General features: G+C 40.6%; 2 protein-coding genes across 2 annotated transcripts in view; one reads left to right on the top strand and one right to left on the bottom strand.

Annotated features, from left to right (window-relative positions):
• Window positions 1-7,206: 7,206 nt before the first annotated feature.
• HINT1 (histidine triad nucleotide binding protein 1) lies at window positions 7,207-11,242 on the bottom strand. Its single transcript, XM_049648468.1, has 3 exons — window positions 11,066-11,242; window positions 8,708-8,812; window positions 7,207-7,522 (listed from the first exon to the last, which is right to left on the bottom strand). Exons 1-3 carry the CDS (start codon window positions 11,174-11,176, stop codon window positions 7,358-7,360), a joined length of 381 nt encoding a protein of 126 aa, XP_049504425.1. The 5' UTR covers window positions 11,177-11,242; the 3' UTR covers window positions 7,207-7,357.
• Window positions 11,243-15,433: 4,191 nt separating this feature from the next.
• The window catches only part of LYRM7 (LYR motif containing 7), a 32,828-nt gene continuing 30,891 nt past the window's right edge, over window positions 15,434-17,370 (top strand). The window contains exon 1 of the mRNA XM_049648469.1: window positions 15,434-15,548. Within this exon, the coding sequence (XP_049504426.1) occupies window positions 15,531-15,548 (18 nt within the window). The 5' untranslated portion in view covers window positions 15,434-15,530. The remainder of the gene's footprint in view (window positions 15,549-17,370) is intronic.

The following is a 17,370-nucleotide window of genomic DNA, read 5'->3' on the forward strand; positions in this document are numbered from 1 at the left end:
GGATCTAGAGTCCATGTGTTGTGTTCAGAAGTAACTTGAGGGGTGACTGGGTGGCTCATTCAGTTAAGCAGACTTGATTTCAGCTCAGATCATGATGCCAAGGTTCATGAATTTGAGCCCTACATTGGGCTCTGGGCTGACAGTGTGGAGACTGCTTGGGATTCTCTCTCTCCCTTTCTGCCCCTCCCGTGTTCTTTCTCTCTTGCTCTCTCTCAAAATAAGTAAAATAAACTTTACAAAAAGTAACTTGAGTTATATTTTGTGTGTTTGTTTTTAAGATTTATATATAGTTGATTTCATTTGGTTCTCTTTGTATTTGATTTTAGGCTCTTTATCTTTTGTTTTTTAATGTTCTTATTTGTTTATTTTTGGGGGGGGGGGGAGCAGAGGGAGTGGGAAAGAGAATCACAATCCCATGAACTGTGAGATCATGATCTGAGCCGAAATCAAAAGCCAGATGCTCAACTGACTGAGCCACCAGGCACCCCTCTACTTTTTATCTTTTAATTTACTTTTAGCTTATTAACTCTTGGGTGTTTTCAGCCTTTCTCCATTCCTGTCAGTAGTAGAAAGTGTTCTTTTCGCCTAGCAACTTCTCTTTCTGCAGTTCTGAGAATGGTCTCAGAGGTACCATTTAGGGTCTCTTGGGATCTTCTGATAAAACTGCAGAGAAGGAAATGTAAGAGATGCATGGAAGATTAGGCCTCAGGAGTTTACTTTTCTTTTTCAAGAATGAGGTACAGGAATAGCTGCAGTATATAAGAGAAATAATTGGGAAGGTTATTTAAGCAACCTATACCTTTTACACAAGAGAAGAGACTGCTTCAGCTGACAAGAAAGGCTCAGGAGGTTAGGAATGTGGGATGCTCAGAGTCAGCGAAATTGTCCAGTGTAGCTCATTCCAAGTATTCAGATACCATTCTTTGCTTATCGATACTCTAACTTCCTCATAAGAGTCTAGACAAAGCTATGAATTGAAACATGGCAACCTTGAGGATCAAAATGTTGTTTGGCTTACAACTGTTTCAGTTCTCTAGCTACAAGAGCTTATTTCCTGGAACAATCTCTCAGATTTTTATAGCATTGTCATAGAAAGCCCTTGGGTTTCAACTGCTAACTTGAACTACTAACGTAGAAATCTTAGTTTGTCAAAGGAAGGAAGGAAGGAAGGAAGGAAGGAAGGAAGGAAAGAAAAAGTAAAGAAATCTTGTAATTCATTTTTTAAAGCTGTTCAGCAAGCAATCAGAAGCAATCACAATACCTCCTCCAACCTTGAATTCTGGTTGCCCTTCATACGGTACTATGGCCGTAGCACTTGGCAGACCCAAAGCCTTGCCTTCAGTTGGCAGCATCGGTACAAGTGATCCACAGAATGACTTGATTAGCTACTTACTACTATTTACCATGGGCTATAAAAATACAGTTCCTTAATGTTAGCTGGATTCTCCTTGTCTTTATCCCAAACCAGGCCAAATAACTAATCGTGGCTCTCCACCCCCTAACCTCACCTTTCCCTGAGAATCTATTGTCTAAACCATTCCGACTAAAAATTTCTCCAAACATTAACTTCTTGAAGCCATATTTAATGGCTAGTCACAGATTAACTGGGAAAACAGGCAAAAAGAAAGAGAAGCTATGCAAGTAATACCACACCCGAAAACAGAACCCGAGCGCTAGTCTGGTGGGGCTCTGCTCCCACTGTCACTGAACCCAGGAACCACAGCTAGCACTGTTATCATCCCTGGTATTCAATCCTGGATCCAGCGATTGGCAACACAGACACTGCTGTGCCTGCCAACTGGGTGCTGTTGCCACTGACACCAGAAAGAAGTCTCCCCTGTCCTTGTTTCTTTGTGTCATTAGTTTCAAATTCAAAATCCCAGATGAGTGTATCTGATTGGCAGAGCCTAAGTCAAGGGCCTCAATCCCAGCTGGCAGAGGAGCTAGAATACTAGATATCTGTTCATTTCAGCTTCTCTTTTGGGAGGCAAGGAATCCCTCAGATGCGAACAGGGTTCAAATGCTGGACACCAATAATTACAAGTGTCCATTACACATATAATACTCTGAGCAAATGCCGCAGGATATAATAGACATATACAGAGTTACTTATTTATTTATTTATTTATTTATTTTGGCAATACTGTATTTAATAGAGCACAGCACCTATCCCATAGTAAGCACTGAATAAATAGCAATGGCTATTAATACTGTCATAAAACTGTCATAATTACTGTCATAATCTTGGTCATCATTATTACAAAGTGTCAACCTACAGGGATCAGTAAATAAGGATTAAGTGAGATAATGAAAGTCTCCAGCAGACTATAGAGACCAATGACACCTAGGCCTAGATGGCACCTGATATCATGACATTATACAAGACCCTCCATAAATTAGGTACACACCCGGGAATGGGCGGGGGAAACTCTAAACTGACTAAAATGAAGAATTTCCTACCATGCTGGATCAGAGAATCAAAACAGAAAAGTTCTTATAGAAAACAAAAAAGAGATATACTTCTTGCATACTTCATTCTGTCTTCAAACCCTTGAATCTAGACTGGCCTTCTAACTTGCTGTGACCAATAAGGTGTGGTACAAGTGGTGTTACTTGAGTTCTGAAGCCTATGCCTCAGGTGTCTTGCAGCATTGGTTTTGCCCTCTTGAATGCTGCCCTGAGAACATTAAGCTGTGTAGAATATTGTGGGTGAAAGACATGGAAAGAGGCCAAGCCATCCCAATTCTCAGAATCCATTCTATCCAACCTACATGAGTGAGCCCAGGTGAGATAAGCAGAACCACCCAACCAACACACAAAACGATGAGAAATAATAATTATTTTACACTGGGTTTGGGGTGTTTATCACCATGTGACCATCATGTAAGCTAGTCTAAGCTACACGAGAATAAGGGGCCATACAAAGGAGAATCAAGGGACCATAGTTAGTTTCCATTACCAACATGAGACATCTGAGTGGGGTCATCTTTGACCTTCCAACCTTCAAGAGAACACAGCGACACAACTAACTCTGTCCAAAGCAGCAGAAAAACCACCCAGTCAGTCCACAGACTCTTGAGAAATAATACATCCTTCATCCTTTCTCTTACCCCCATATTTACCCATTAGCAAATCCTTCTAGATTTAACTTCAAAAACATGTTGAAATCTGATCACTCCTTGTCAGTTCCATCACTATCAGGTCATTTGCAAACAAAGTACAGTGAATCCATGTTAAACCAATGGCATTTCTTTTTTTTTTTTTATTTAAAAAATTGTTTTAACGTTTATTTTTGACAGAGAGAAAGAGAGAGAGCGCGCGCACGCGCATGAGCGGGGGAGGGGCAGAGAGCGAGGGAGATACAGAATCTGAAGCAGGCTCCAGGCTCTGAGCTGTCAGCACAGAGCCCAATGCGGGGCTTGATCTCACGAACCTTGAGATCATGACCTGAGCTGAAGTCAGATGCTTAACCGACTGAGCCACCCAGGCACCCCTAAACCAAGGGCATTTCTAAGAAAAAGTGCCTAATCTTCAGTACGAAACAAAGAAACCAGCTATAGAAACATCAGAAGTTACTCTAGGGTCACCTGGGTGGCTCAGTCAGTCGAGCATCCAACTTTGGCTCAGGTCATGATCTCATGGTTTGTGAGTTTAAGCCCCACATTGGGCTCTGTGCTGAGAGCTTGGCGCCTGGGGCCTGCTTCGGATTCTGTGTCTCCCTCTCTCTCTCTCTCTCTCTCTCTGACCCTCTCTAGCTTGTGCTTTCTCTCTCTCTCTCTCAAAAATAAACATTTTTAAAAATCTAAAAAAAAAAAGTTACTCTAAATAAACAAATGCATGTAACTATTCCTGAGAAGTTTATGGAACTGGATAGAATGGTAATAAATATACTTAGGAAGAAAACTTAATGAGCTATTAGGGGCATACCTTATTTTATTACACTTCACAGATACTGCGTTATGCAGATACTGCATTTTTTACAAATTGAAGCTTTGTGACAATCCTATGTTAAGCAAGTCTATTAGTGCCATTTTTCCAATTGCATTTTCTCACTTCATATCTTTGGCACATTTTGGTAATTCTTGGATTTTAAACTTTTTCATTACAATTATATTTGTTATGGTGATCTGTGATCGTAATTATTTTGATGTGCTACAAACCACAGCCATGTAGGACAGCGAATTTAATCGATAAATGTTGTGTGTTCTCACTGCTCCATCAACTAGCCCTTCCCCATCTCTCTCCCTGTCTTTGGGCCTCCCTATTCCCTAAGACACAATGCTTAAATTATGCCACTTAATAACCCTACAGTGGCCTCCAAGTGTTCAATTGAAAAGAGTTACATGTCTCTGGCTTTAAATTAGAAGACAGAAATGATTAAGCTTAGCGAGGAAGGCATGTCAAAAGACAGAACAAGTTGGCAGGTAGGCCTCTTGTACCAGTTAGCCAAGTTGCAAATGCAAAGGAAAAGTTATTGAAGGAAATTAAAAGTGCTACTCTAGTGACTACATGAATAAGAAAGCAAATAGCCTTATCACTGATATGGAGAAAAGTTTTAATAGTCTGGATAGATCAAACCAGCCACAACATTGCCTTAAACCAAAGCCTAATCCAGAGAAAAGCCCTAATTCTCTTCAGTTCTTCGAAGGCTGAGAGAGGAAAGAAGGATCCAGAAATTTAAAGCTCGCAAAGGTTTGTTCATGAGAATTACAGAAAGAAGCCATCTCCATAACATAAAATTGCAAGAGGAAGCAGCAAGTGCTGAACAAATTTTTCAGGTCTAGTGAAGAGAATTAATTAAGGTGACCATACCAAACAACAGATTTTCAATGTAGACCAAAAAGCCTTCTCTTGGAAAAAGATGCTAATACTTTCATAGCTAGAGAGGTCAGTGCCTACCTTCAAAGCCTCAAAGGACAGGCTGACTCTCTTGTTAGGGGCTCATGCAGCTGGAAACATGAATTTGAAGTCATTGCTCATTAACCATTTTGAAACTGCTAGGCCTCTTAAAAATTATCCTAAATCTACTCTGCCTTTGCTTTATAAATCGGACAAAGTCTGGATGACAGCACATCTGTTTACAACATGTTTGCAGTATTTACTGAATATTTTAAGCCCTCCATTGAGACCTAGTGCTAAGGAAAAAAACAACAAAAGGCCTTTAAAAATATTACTGCTCGTTGACAATGTAGCTGGTCACCCTGGTCATCAGCCCTGATGGAGAGGTAGGAGATTAATGTTGTTTTCATGCCTAAGACAACATCCATTCTGCAGTCCATGGATTAAGGAGTAATTCTGACTTTCAAGACTTACCCTTTAAAAACTACATTTCCTAAGGCTGTAGCTGCCATAGAATAGATTCCTCTGATGGATCTGGGCAAAGTAAATTGGACACCTCCTAGAAAGGATTAATCATTCCAGATACCATTAAGAACCTTTGCTATTCATGGAAGAGGTCAAAATATCAATATGAACATAAGTTTGGAAGTTGATTCTAGCCCTCATTGAGGACTATGAGAGGTTCAAGACTTTAGTGGAATAAGTAACTGCAGATGTTATGGAAAGAACAAGACAGCTAGAATTAGAAGTGGAGCCTGAGATGTGACTAAATTGCTATAAGGAGTTGCTTCTTAAGGGTGAGCAATGTGCTTTCTTGTGAATAGAATCTGTGCCTAATGAAGGTGCTGTGAAGATTGTTGAAGTGACAACAAAGGATTTAGAGTATTACTTAGTTGATCAAACAGTGGCAGGGTTTGAGAAAAATCCAATTTTGAAAGATGTTCGACTGTGGGTCAAGTGCTATCAAACAGTATTGTATGCTACAGAGAAATCATTCATGAAAGGAAGAGTCCATCAGTGCATCAAATTTCACTGCCTTTTTAAAGAAATTGCCACAGCAACCCCAACCTTACTAGTCAGCAACAATCAACCTCAAGGCAAGACCCTCTATCAATAAAGATTGTCTCACTGGAAACTCAGATGATGGTAAGCATTTTATAGGAATTAAGTATTTTTTAAAGTATGTACACTGTTTTTTTTTTTTTCTACATGATGCTATCACGCTATCACATAGACTATAGTATAAATGTAATTTTTATGTGCACTGGGAAACCAAAAAATTCATTGAATTTTAGTAACTTTTGTGATATTTGCTTTATTGCAGTGGTCTGGTACAGAACCTGCAATATCTCCAAGTTATGACAGTAGAGGCAAAAATCTCTTTATTAAATGATCCTGTATATCACACAAAGCATTTCAAGAAGCAATTACTATCATCAGCTGGTGCTCTCAAACAGTTTGCTTTCCAGACTTATGAAAGGACTGATATGCAGAGTTTAAATCAACTCTTGGCACACTTGTAGTACATGTTTGAAAAAGACTTAACTACTTTCTTTTCTTTTTAATTAAAACCCATGCCATAAGAAAAGGGCTTTTTAAAATTTAATTACTTCTTATTTTGTAAGTCAAAATGTGAACAGAAAAAAATTATAATCAATACAATAAAGTACCATATATGAATGAAGAAAGGAGATTTAACTTGGAAAAAAGGTTACACCCACTATTATTTACAGAAATTGGTTCTAGACAACTAGTCTGTGGAAGGCAGAAAGGCAAGACTAAAAAAGTATGTTCTGATAAGGAGAACTCAGACCTTGAGATTTCTTCCTTAATTCCACATAGCCAGATTCTTGCACAACTTAAAATATTTTTATAAGTTTTCAATGTGGAAAGTTAATTCTAAGTAATATAATTATAATAAATATTCAGAGAGTTTAGATAATGAAAGAAATAACAACGTATGGCTTCATATGGTCATCAAAGATTCTGTGACAAATCTACTTTTATTCCTTCCAAATTACCCCAACAGTCCAGGGGGAACGTGGGCTTGACAAAAACCATTGCTCTTAGACCCAAAACATTCACTTTCTGGATCAATCACATAAGATACTCTTTTGTTCTTAAGTATTGAGAAAATTAGATTAGAAAATCTCCACCTGGACTAATATTTTACCCTAAAAGGGTATTGCAAAGCTAAAAATTTGTGAAATCTTGTATTTGTCTTCAGAAACCAGTCATACCATTTTAACAATGTACATATGTTTAGTATACATTAGGGAGAAAAAAGAATACCCAAATTATGAATTCTACCTTCATACATTCCAACATTTTTTTTTTTTAATAAAGCAAACACAGGTTTCAGAGAGATTGTAAACCATGCAACATTATCTTTTATTTATGGGCCTTTATTCCCTCAATCTCTCCATACACAGGCAAAAATACGTATACTATTTAACATATTGGAACTTGCAAATATTGATCATTGCCTAGAGAAGGGAAAATTATCCCTAAAACATGTTTAGCCAGGAGGCCAATTCATCTGCCGACCTCCAAGAACATGGAGATGAACGTGATAGACAGACTGTCCCCCATCTGAACCTTCATTCACCACCATTCGATAACCCTTCTTCAGGCCCAGATCAGCAGCACATTTCTTGCCAACAATCATTAAATGTCCAAGAAGCTGGAAAAGAAAAAAAAAGTTTCTTAAGTATAGGCAATTTACAAGTTTTTGCCATTAAATAACATACTACCAAGTTGAAATATTAAAAGACCACCAAGTTGAAACATACCCGTCTGGACAAATTATTTGGTAACTCTTAGTACTAATACAACCTAATTTACAATTAAAAACCCATTAAGATTAGGTTTTTATGCATTACTAATTCCAATAAACAAATCAGAGGTAAATCTCAATTAAAACAATTGTAAAATCATATTCCAAGAGGTATTTAAATGTTCTTAATAAAGCAAGATATATCCTGCTTTCTTGTAATAGGAGGGTATATCAATCGGGATAAGTATGGTTAAGCTATGGTAACAACCACCCCAAATACTCGTTTATAACAAAGATACATTTCCTGTGCTCACTACATGTTCATCACAAGTAGACTAGGCTCTAAATAATACATCTTTTTTCATGTTGAAACCCAGGCTGAAGGAGTAGTTTCTGTATGATCATAGGGGGAAAGGGAAGAGAGAACATGACAAACCAGGTACTAGCTCTTACAGTTTCTATGCAAGACATACCACTTCTGCTTGCATTTGCTGGCCAAATCAAGTCATATGACCAGGCCTGATATCAATGAGGCAGGAAGTTTTAAAGCACCCGTCAAGGAGAAAAGCCAGTACTTACAAACAATTATACAATCAATCACAAGGAGCATAAGGAGAATATTTAACTGAGGCCTGTATGTCTGGCAAAATGAAATAGTGATTTTTCTTTCCTTTAATAGCATTAATAGAAGAAGACTCACTGAATTTCCCCTATATGACGTAGTGTTTCTTTATTGAGGAAAAATAAGTCTCACCAACTATTCCTCGTTAGGAACCATTTTGTTTAAGAATATTGTGGTGATAGATATTAACTTGAGTTCCTGTGGTCATCATTTCGTAATATACATATATATAAACATTATGTTGTACACCTAAAACTAACAAAACATTATGTGTCAACTATATCTCTATAAAAAAAAAAAACAAAACCTCAAATTATTTATACATTGCACTTCCCTAGTGATTATCTGGTTTATTCCCTCAGTACTGTCCTTAGGAAAACGAAAATGTGACATCACTTTCAGGTCAAAATTTAGTCTCCCAAATTTAAAAAAAAGGTAAGAAAATAAATGGTGTTGGTACATTTACTTACACTTTCATCATCATCTTCTGCTACAGAAATCTGGGATATATGTTTCTTGGGTATCACCAGAAAATGTGTTGGTGCTTGAGGAGAAATGTCATGGAAAGCAAGACACTAGAGATAAGGGGGAAAAAATCAGTTTTAGTATATCATCTTATAGGCCACATTTATTCTTTCACACTAATCCCATGGGAGGCACCGTATTAGATGCTCGGAAATCAGAAGTGTACACAATACATGTGATCCCATGGTCCCTTTCATGGAACTTACAGCCTAATGGGAAGGCTGGCCTTAAAAAAGGATATAATTAAGTTAAAAATCTACCTATTTGTTACAAAGGAAAAGGGTGAAATACATGATTAACATAGAAGAACCTGATTTTGACTGGGTGACTACAGACAACCATGCTGAGGTGGGGAAATTTATGTATGTATGTACATATGTATGTATGTGTATTTATTTTTGAGAGCAAGAGAGAGACAGACAGACCGACAGAGCCTGAGTGGGGGAAGGACAGAGACAGAGGAAGACACAGAATCCCAAGGAGGCTCCAGGCTCTGTGCTGACAGCTCAGCAGGACTGGAACCCAGGAGCCGTGAGATCATGACCTGAGCTGAAGTCACTCAACCAACTGAGCCACCCCAGGCTCTATGAGTTAGGGAAATTCCAAAAGTTAAGTAGAAATTAGGCATGCTAATCCTTGTCTACCTTTCCAGTAGAAACTGCAAACTCTTCCTGCTGAAATCATATTGTCTTCCATCTCTCTCTACCCTCCCAGGCTTTTTCAAAGACCATTCCCTACTGCAATGGTCCTCTCTCCCCTCTCCAACCCCAACTTCTAACTTAAACTGCTATTCATTCCTCAGCTCCCAGCATATATAAAATTTCTGAAAGAAATCTGATTCCCCTCCCCAACGTCCCTAGGTGAGAAGCCCTGATTGTGCAATTTCCTGTTTTTTTTTCCTTTACTGCAGTGATCAGCTTTGTAATTATGTATTTGTCTGATATTTGACTAAGACCTATTTCTTCCCCCCTTACTCAACTATTTAAGTAATATTCTATTCTTTCATTGACACAAGGAGAATAGTTAGCATTTAGACAAATTACATACCACATGAATATTTTTGTATCTCTTGTTCTCTAATGAAGGCGGAAGCTACTTAATAGAACCTAACCCTACTCAAATGTCTCAGGAGTATTTCTATTTAGTACTCCACACAAAATGCTGTATCATTTAGATCGCTTCATGCAGTTATACTTCTTGGGGCGTAGGTGGTTAAAAAGTCAGTATTTCAATAATTTATAAAAAGCAAGTGAAAATATTTAAAAAGACGCACTTTTTAGAACAAAATAACTTTCCTCCTAGTGACAAATAAAGGTATCCAAATAAAATCACCTAAAGGAATCTAATTAAATCTTGGATAATATTTTGAATCTAAGAATGCCATAGGAGCATCAGAAGAATGTTTCCCTTATATTCTATATTTCTTAAAGTTAATTTAACAGAAAGTTACAAAAGTATTTGTCTAAATCATCCAACCTCCTGCCCAGCTTTGTCTCAGATCCAAACTCATAAATACAACTGCTTACTAAATATTTTATACAAGATGTCACATCAACTCGGACTTTCTCAAACAGAATTTCACCTACGGTGAAATCAACAAAAACTACATGCTCAGTCCCTTGGCAGAAAAACTGCTTCCTGTCAAACAAGAAAGGAACCATTGCTACCGCGCGGGGTCAAAGGAAAGCAAATCCCAGAACCCACTCATCTCAGGGGTGGGGGTGGGGTTGACTGTCTGGCCCTCGCGGAAGCTGACCTTCGACCCCCGCACGCCCCCCGCCACCCCGGTGCACCCGGCCCCAGGCTGTCTGCGCAACGCGGCGCTGAGAGGCACCCGGGAAAGCCCAGGCGGACCCGCTGTGCGCGGGAGATCGCGGAGATTGGGCCCGAGTCAGGGCGCGATCGGATTTCTCCCTGTCAGGCAGAGCGCTGGCGAGATTGTAAGATTCCTGACACCGGCGAGGTCCGAGGCAGCCGCGGATCCGGCGGGAGCCCACGCCGAGTAGCCAGCACTTCCCCAACACTCGCCCAGACCTCACGGTGCGGGCCCCGCGGGCGCCGGGCGGCCTGACCCGCGCCCCGGGCTGATAACGCGTAACCGGAGCGCCGGCACGCGCCGGCAGGCCGCCTCGGAGTGGCCGCGGCCCTGCCCGCTGGCTGGGGGCCCGCGGCAGAGGCCGCGCGGGGCGACCGGGTCCCTTCCCTTCGTGGCGCCGCCCGACACTTCCCTCGACGGGAAACCCGCGTGTCCACGGGCGACTGGCCTGCCTCTGCCCGCCAGCGAGGCGACGCCCGGTCTCTACCTGGTCATCCTCAAAAATGATTTTGGCTGGGATTTCCTTGCGAATGATCTTTCCGAAGATCGTGTCGCCACCAGGCCGGGCGGCCTGAGCCTTGGCGATCTCATCAGCCATCTCGGCCTCTCTCCCGCGCGGCCGCCCCAAGGAGAAGCTCCGGAGGAGGGAGGAGCCGGGGCAGCGGGCAGAGGGCGGGAGTGCGCGGCCAAGCCTGCGCGGGGACCGCTGCTCGGGCTCCCGAGCAGGTCCAGCGCGTGCGCACTGGCGACCTGAGCTGTGGGGTGCAGCGAGCGCGCGGGAGCCTGCAAGAACCGCCCGACTAGACCCGGCGGAAGGGAGGTTCCTGTTCGGAGGCTCTAGGGAGCCACATCGAGGTCATTTTTCTTTCTTCTTTTAGTGTGTCTTGGGGAGTGGAGTTACTGTATACGCCCTTCTTCCCTTGCTTTATGGGCACTTGTAGGAAAAATTAGGTACTGTAACTGAAAAGATTTGATAATCCAAGCATGTTTGCTGTATGAGACACTGTACCACGTAATTTCTCAGCCACAGAAAGTCTTGGCTCCAGTAAGTAAGCCCTCCTTGCGTCAGTTTTTTTCTCCCTCTAGCAGTGGTTCGCACAACATGTTAAAAATCACTTGAGGAACTTTTGAAAAATCCTCTTGAATCTGGCCTCACTCCAGATCAATTAAATCAGACTCCCAGGTTGGGACCCAGGCATCAGTAGTTTGTAATCCTCCCAGGACTCTACAAAAACTTTTTCCCAGAAGTAATCAACATAATATAAGATGCCCCACCTTAAAGGAACAATACCTTTCTTAATTTGACATACCCCTTCAAATCTTTGCTGCCTTTTAAAAGTTTTGTTTATTCTGTGTCCACCCTCACATATTTTTTTTAAACCCATTTCCCTCTTGCAATGTCACTAAAGAAGTCCCACTTATAAAATTCTGTTGGCATTTACAATTCTCATCATACTAGACCTCTTGGTATCATTTGCTACTGTTGACCATTTCCTCTTTTCAGGTATAGATTTCACTCTCCTAGTCTTCTCTTCGTTCTCTGGATGCTATTTCTCCTTCACAGTAAGCCTCCAGTTCCAGACTTCTCAATGGGTTCCGTTCTTAGCCTTCTTCTCTAGCTAATATTTAATTTCTACATATCGTTATTAAGAAAAATTAACTATAGCTCCAGGACTACTTATGTGATTATTTTACCAGTTTGTATTGCTTTGTCCACTACCAATAAAAATTACTGATAGTAGATCCTTCGAATCTCAAGTGTCCCATTTGCTACTTTTGCTATCAACAACATTATTGGGGCAATTGGCAAAATCTAAGTAATACCTATAAATTGGATAGTAATTTTGAAAGTTATGTTAATTTCCTCACATAACCACAGCAAAATTATCAAAATTAGTTGATATGGGATGGGGTCTTATAATTCAGGTTTCTAAGTGATGTATTTGCTGCTGGCCCTGGAATCATACTTTGAGACCCACTGATGTAAGAGACTGACCTTTTGGTAGAAATAAAAAAACACTGAAGTATTTAGGCGTATAGGGCTATCATGTCCGCAGCTCGGTTTCAAACAGTAAAGAAATGAAGAAAAATGATCGTATATAGAGACCTAGAAAAGGATAACACCATTTGTAGTAAAATGTGAACATTTGGGGAATCCAAGTGAGACATGCAAATCCTGTTATTCTTGAAACTTTCCTGTAAGACTGAAATTGTCAAAGTAGAAAGTTAAAAAGAGATATATACTGGTTTGGATAATAAATATGGTCATCTTTCACTCAGATTTTACCATATACAGAATAATGATTCTCCAGTATGTATCTCCTGACCTACCTTACCTCTTAATTCCAGATTGGTCTATAGTATATATTACTGCCTACTCACTATCTTAATATGGATGTCTGTCAGGCACTTCAAATTTATATTTTTACTCTTTGCACAGTAAACAAACACACAAAACTCCTCTTGGCAGCATTCTACATCTACTATAATACCATTCATCAAATTGCTCAAGTCAAAAGCCTTGAAATCATCCATAACTCTTCTTTCTCATATTTGCAGTATATATCATACATCTAATCACTCCTCACCTCTTCTACTACATCACCCTGATCCAAGCCATTATCATATCTTGCCTGGAGTACATTGAGAGCCTCCTAGCTAGCCTCTCTGCTTCCTCTGTATTAGTTTGCCATTCAGCACACAAAGAAATTTTTATAAAATACCAATCATGATGTCATTCTCCTGCTGGCAAGGCATTTCATCAGAATTAAATCTGAAATACTGGCCTTGACACATTAGGTTCTTATGCAATCAGGCCCATGGCTACTTCTTCATTTCCTTCCATTTCAACCTTATTAACTAGCTTTACCCCAACTGGGTTTGGTAGGCAGAAGATGTCCTTGCCCTAATCTCTGGAGCCTATGAATATGTTACTTTACGTGGTAAAAGGGATTTCCAAATGTCATTAAATTAAGGATCTCGCAGTAGAAGAGATTGCCTGGATTGTCCAGGTGGGCCCAGTATAATCACAGGGACCTTTATAAGTGAAAAAGAGACACAGGAAAGAGAGGAGATATGATGATGGAAATAGAGGTGACAGTCAAAGATTGAAGATTCTCTCCTGTTGGCTTTGAAGATGGAAGGGACCACAAACAGGTAGCATTCCAGAAGTCACAAATCTGAGTTTCACTGGGCTAAAATCATGGTGTTAGCAGGGCTGCATTCCTTCTAGAGTCTCTAGGGAAGAACAGTTCCCTTTCCTTACCTTCTAGAGGGTACCGGCATTTCTTGGCTTGAGGCCTTTTCCTCTATCTTCAGAGCCAACAGCAGAGTATCTTCAAACCTCTCCCTGTCTCTCCTTCCTTTTTCCACTTCTAAGGATCCTTGTGATTACATTGGGCCCACCAGACAATCCAGGATAATTTTCTCATTTCAAAGCCTTAATTTAATCACATCTGTAAAGTACCTTTTGTCATATAAGGTAACATCTTCAAAAGTTCCTAGGATTTAAACAGTATACCTTTTGGAGTCCTTCATTCTGCCTACTGTATAACTGCATGAACTTATGTGAGGAACAAGTTGGAATTTCTTGTTCAGTTCTGGGTCCCATACTTTGAGATGTTACCAAACTCATACTCCTAGAATAACCAATATAGTCACCTCATTTATGGAACAGCTGAACAAACCATACAGATTTATCTAAGAGAAGCTTCAGTACTGAACTGATTAGGGCACTATGGGAACTGTATTTTCAAGTATTGGCAGGTGAGGGGATTTGCTTAACTGAATACAGGACCCTAGTTAGCCAGAAATTATAACAATAAATTACGAATTTTCAGGAAACTGTGCTATGATTCTAAACTGGAAATAAAGAAAAGCATGTTTCAATCATTCTTTACAAATCAGAAGGCAGAATCATGTAGTGTCATTAGATCATCTATTGTTTCCTGGATATTTTTCCTGTTTCCAGTATATTTGGTTTAATTGCTTGGTTATGTTAAACACTCATCTGCAGATCTAAGGAATTATAATTTTAAAAAATCAACTGTTACCTTGCTAGTCTCATGATGACTTGCAGTATTCTTTAAAATGACGTATATCACAGAGAAGGAAAAAGGTCTTTAAGATCCACTGCTTCAAATCTTTCATTCCTAATAAAAAGTCGGTTTTAACTAAACGTTAACCTGAAAGGCTGTGAGGTAGGGAAGGGAAACAGCGATTATGCAGTGGGGGAAAGGTTTAGATTTTTCTTGAAGCTTGCAAGGTCCTAAGTTAAAATGTACTTAAATAACATTTCCGACCTCTTGACCAGCAAAACCAAGGAGTAGAGTAAGCCAAGCAGAATGTGTCGAGGGTAAGACTGGATTTTCAGGTGCAACATAGGGTTTGGTAGCCAGGCCTCTATTTACTAGCCGTATGGTCTTGATTAAGTAACTATCTCACCTTTATGGGGAATTAATTTAGACAAGCGCTTTGGGGCATCAGCATTGCAATCAACAGCCGCTGTAGTAGGGGTTGGCCCTTATTTACGCACACTTTCGCAACTAGGAAACGTTAACATAAGTGTTCTTTAATAGATAACTCCAACCCCCAAACAACAGGTATAACGTATCGGTCCACAAACCATCCACTAAACGTAACCGACTCTCTGCGAGACCGGAAGTGACTCTGCCCCTAACTAACATGGCGTCCAGGTAATTTCCGTTCACCTTTCTCCAGTAATTGAGCTCGGCACTTTCTCGCGGTTTTACCAGACTGCGGGAGTTTAGCAAACTGTCTTCCAGGGTCCTCTGTGGGGGCGGGTTACTAAGGGGATTCTGCGTAGTGATTGGTTGCGGCACGATAGGAACGTGACTTCAGGTAGTTGGATAGTCCACGCCAGGCAGTGATTGGTTGTCGAGAGGCGGGGCGACTCGACCACTGAAGAAGTAGCCGCCGCTGCGCGGAGAGCCATGGGTCAGGCGGCCAAGGTGACAGGGTCCGGGGAGGGCATGGGTACGATAGCGACGGGGAGGGAAAGCGGCGGCCTTGCGAAGCTTGTCTGTAACTTCAGTAGATATGGGTTTAGGATCCTTCATGGAGGATGTGAACGTTGCCCCTATGGAGCCCGGTGACCAACTCCGAAAGGGCCGTCGAGGTTTTGTGCTGGTGCGGAGGGAGGGCAACACCAGTGCTTCCTCCCTCTTTTTCTGGGGTGCCAAAGTATGTGTTTCTAAGCCATGCAAGGCTGCACTTGAGTTCTGCCCCTGTTTCATCCCCACACTGAACGTTTGTCTGAGGGACCACTTTTACATCCTTGAAAGGTGGACGAAACGCCAAATGCACTCCTGCGCCACAACTATCCGATGAGATGAAAAGTTCAGTCAGATAACCGGAAAGTACACTGAAGTCTGGGAGCCAAAGAAACCGAGGACCCTCAGAATCACTTGTCAAAAATTAACAACTGAGGAGACCGCAGAGTCCTGTGAGACCTGAGTGCTCTGAATGAGCTTGGGAAGTGATAGGCCCACCAGGCACTTCGCTGAAGTCTCAGATTCATTTCTCATTAAAATGATAAAGGTTCCTGGCTGGGGCACACTTCTCAAGACTAGCCATTCCTAACCTTAAATTAGAGCGTGACCTGTTGGGGCCTGTCACTGTTGCTGCAGTATAAGCCTGGAAAGGTGTAGTGAGGAAAAGCACTGCTAATGGTTGGTCAACGTCAACAATAAGGAACAAACAAGCGGTGCCTCGTGTTTTAGTGAATTTGGTGTTCCTACTACATTTTAGTATATGTCACAGCACCAACAGAAACAATTTTAAAGAATTATTCAAGTGATTTATTGCATATCCATTATAGCTATCAGTAATACCTTCAAGCCAGCATTTAGCCCTGTACAGTGTCTAGGCATAGTGGATGTAAACAGACTATCTTTGCTTCGTAAAGAAATCTAGCAGATAGGAAGATTTCGAATGGAAAATACAGTGTATTTTGTGAGATTACTGGCATTTAACCTCTAGAGGGACGCAAAAAAATACATCTCATAGAAGTATAAGTTGAGTCCTGAAGTTTGATTAGAAATTTGCTAGGAGGGAAAAAAAAATTGATAGGTGAAAAGAGAAAAGAATATTCCAGAAAGAGGAAGTACTATATGGAAAGTTATTGAAGTGGGAAGTTGCTTGAAAAACTTTAATACAAAATAAGTTAAATAGGATTCATTCCAAAAACACTTTTGGGAAGATCTACCATGTATAGAAGGTACTTATGGTAAGTGTGAAGAATACAAAAGTGACCAAGAAGTCTTTGAGGAAGTATGGGACCACAGCAAGTAAGCATTTGATTAATATACAGTGTTGGAGGTACCCAGTGCTGTGGCTGTCCCTCAGGAACATATAACCCAGACGTATAAAGGACAGGTAAGTAATGATCTAAAGAGAAACCCAGGGGTGCCTGGGCGGCTCATTCGGTTAGGCATTTGACTTTGGCTCAGGTCATTATTTCTTCGGGAGTTCAAGCCCTGCATGGGGCTGTCTGCTGTCAGCACCGAGCCCACTCTGGATCCTCTGTCTTTGTCTCTCAAAAACAAACATTAAAAAAATTTTAAGGGAAACCTGGTTCTGAAAATTTCCCATATACTCTTAATATTAATCCATTATAAGAAAATTGAGACAAAGGCTGACTAATTTGTCCAAGCTTAAAATGTCAATGTCCTATTCCAACTGATCTGCCTGTAAAAAAAATCCACTTTCCATAAAGTGGAAATTATCTAATATAAGCAAATGAGGAAGAGAACATAATCTGTAACTTAGTTT

Source organism: Panthera uncia (assembly GCF_023721935.1).
Source record: "Panthera uncia isolate 11264 chromosome A1 unlocalized genomic scaffold, Puncia_PCG_1.0 HiC_scaffold_17, whole genome shotgun sequence".
Classification (NCBI taxonomy): Eukaryota; Metazoa; Chordata; class Mammalia; order Carnivora; family Felidae; genus Panthera; species Panthera uncia.